Below are 2,501 nucleotides of genomic sequence, written 5' to 3' on the forward strand. Positions count from 1 at the left end.
AAAAGTGAATTTAAGCAAATCGCGGCGTATAGAATCCAAAACTCCGTACGAAAAGAAAGAACCTCGCCTCACTCGATTACAAACATCGATGAATAACTGATGACCTTAGTAACGAACATTAGAAATCTCGGAGAGAAAACGAGAAAACATTCTGTAAAAGATTTAATAATATTTCGATAATATCGATATACATTACAAATTTCTTTGATTGTAATCTTCCGGGAGGAATTTTTACGGCTGAATAGACTCGAGCGCTGATGTCGATTTTCTGAATTTGAATTATACGTGACCAGCATTCAGGTAAAAAAGTGAAATGTTGACTTTACCTTTTGTTTTTTCGTTCATTAATTTTAATTAAAATATACTTAATTAATTAATTTTAAGCTAAACTATTTGATTTTCTATTTATCGGAGAGTATGAAAATTAAATTAAAATTCATTCTTCGAAGAAAAAGTGAAACTTTACTTGCGTGTTTCTTCGACCAGCATCTGTTTCTCGGAAAACAGTCCTCCCCTATAAATAATCGGGCCAACGGAAACCGAGTTATAGGTATTATCTTTTCTCATTCCCGACAGAATTGTTATATCATGGCACGTATGTCGTACGCCTCGGTCTTCTTTCTTATACTAATCCGATTTTCGTGGGTAAAGTGTTACGAAGTATCGTATTGCGGTGAGTGCGTTTTTGAATTTCGTATTATTAATTAAATGATTTTAAACTTTTGCCAAAACAATAGAATTTTGGCTTTATTGGAATACGACAAACTCTTTGGACGCGATCTTGCCGTTCTATCGTAATATTTGTGCAGTTTGGCATTGTTTCGTAATATTGCGTTAATCTAGGACAGCGGTTCCCAACCTTCTTTTGACCAGAGACCGCTTTGATTTCATTCTTGTTAGCAGCGATCACAAGGTTTAAGAAAAATAAACTGTGTCAATCTAAAAATAAACTTCAAACAAAACTTTTAACATAAGTAATCGTTAAACTCAGCAGTAACATGCTTTAACAGTACTATTATAATAGAAAACATAACATTTTTAGTAAAAATTAAATTCAGTTTGTATCAATGTGGGAATAATAATTTGAAATGAATAAAAGTTATAAATTTTTCGCGGACCATATTTTAGCTCTTGCGGACCACTGGTTGGGAACCGCTGATCTAGGAAGACATTTGACACCCATACTTATCGGCAAAATATATTATTTGATCAACCATTAAAAAATGGAAAATCGATAAAAATATTTTAAATTACTGTTTTTAATCGTCTGAATTTTCGTTTGTTAACCATAGAACATCAATAGAATTTTAAGTGTTTGATGATTTTTAATTTACAGCCACTCATTGGTAACTTTTTGTATCTTTCGTAGACGATGAAAAGACTCGAAAATTCGAATTTTCCAACATAAAGGTTGAACCATATCCAATCAAACATGACGAGACATATACTCTTTGGGTAGATATAAATGTTCTGGAAAGGGTGCCGTGCACTGCTTTAATCCAGATAACTGCGGTAAAATGCGGCGAAGACAAGAGCAAATGCGATAAGAACATGTATGTTTACAGAATTTATATATATAAGATAATGGAATTACATCAAATTACTAAGTTACAACGACTAGAAAGTTCTTGTAAAATGTCGAATTACTTCATGTATACTTTCTCTATAAAACATTAAAATTGACCTTTCAGGACAATACCTTTGCCGAAGGGTTTCGAAATGGTTAAGAAATGTATGGGTGATGACAATGCCAAATACCCTTGTCTCGTGGATAAATCTAATATGTTTCATGTAAAAGAAAAGAGTCCTTATCTTGAACCGGGATTAATACACATCTGCATCCATGTACCCAAAATTTTCTCTCCGGTAAGACGCGAATTCGATTAACTTCCAACGAATATTTTTAATGCTCCGAATATATTTTTATGTAATTTTTCTAAAATTTTCAGGGATGCTACGACGCTTATATGGAATTACTAGTATCGGAGCACGAGGTTATATCTTGCTATCGAACTACAGGAGTGCAATTCGTGTAAATACTATTTTCTTGGTTTCACGAATAAAGTAACTTGACACTGCAAAAATGAGAGTAATGCGTACTTCCATTAATTTTACAATTTACGCAAATTAATTCCGTATTTAAAAATTTCCAAAGAATAATTTTAAAATGTTCCTAACGACGAAACGTTCCTTAATTAAGGAGTTTTTTTTATTTCTTGCTTTTCTTTTTATTCGGACACTTTCAAACAAAAGAATTTTGCATTGTTTACAAGTTTTGTACTCATTAGAATTAAGTCAGAATTTACGGTATTTAAACTGGTTACGCGATTGTATGCCATTCGCGAAATAATAATTCACTTCTCTAACGTGGCGTAATTTATCGTTTTCGTTACTTTTACCCCTTGAATGTTGATCGGGCAATAATCGATTCATTCTCAGTTCTGCGTTCAAAGTTTTCATTCCTTTTAAACTGTAGACAGAACCATTAATACTTTCCCGAA

The 2,501-nt window shown here is 32.5% G+C and overlaps 1 protein-coding gene across 1 annotated transcript; it reads left to right on the forward strand.

Moving 5' to 3' along the window:
* Positions 1-577: 577 nt before the first annotated feature.
* On the forward strand, positions 578-2,089 carry LOC136971348 (uncharacterized). The gene is made up of 4 exons (XM_067265797.1): positions 578-673; positions 1,370-1,553; positions 1,692-1,866; positions 1,950-2,089. The coding sequence occupies exons 1-4, from the start codon at positions 589-591 to the stop codon at positions 2,034-2,036; spliced, it is 531 nt and encodes a 176-aa protein (XP_067121898.1). The 5' UTR covers positions 578-588; the 3' UTR covers positions 2,037-2,089.
* Positions 2,090-2,501: the final 412 nt, after the last annotated feature.

The sequence above is a fragment of the Centruroides vittatus genome, unplaced genomic scaffold (genome assembly GCF_030686945.1).
Source record: "Centruroides vittatus isolate TY-2023 unplaced genomic scaffold, ASM3068694v2 contig_2462, whole genome shotgun sequence".
Taxonomy (NCBI): Eukaryota; Metazoa; Arthropoda; class Arachnida; order Scorpiones; family Buthidae; genus Centruroides; species Centruroides vittatus.

Bases quoted from the DNA above. Each gene is read 5' to 3' on its own strand.
- LOC136971348 (XM_067265797.1), top strand. From the start codon at position 589: ATGGCACGTATGTCGTACGCCTCGGTCTTCTTTCTTATACTAATCCGA. The intron at 1,554-1,691 runs GTATGTTTACAG...TTGACCTTTCAG, and splicing joins AGCAAATGCGATAAGAACAT to GACAATACCTTTGCCGAAGG. The intron at 1,867-1,949 runs GTAAGACGCGAA...TAAAATTTTCAG, and splicing joins TACCCAAAATTTTCTCTCCG to GGATGCTACGACGCTTATAT.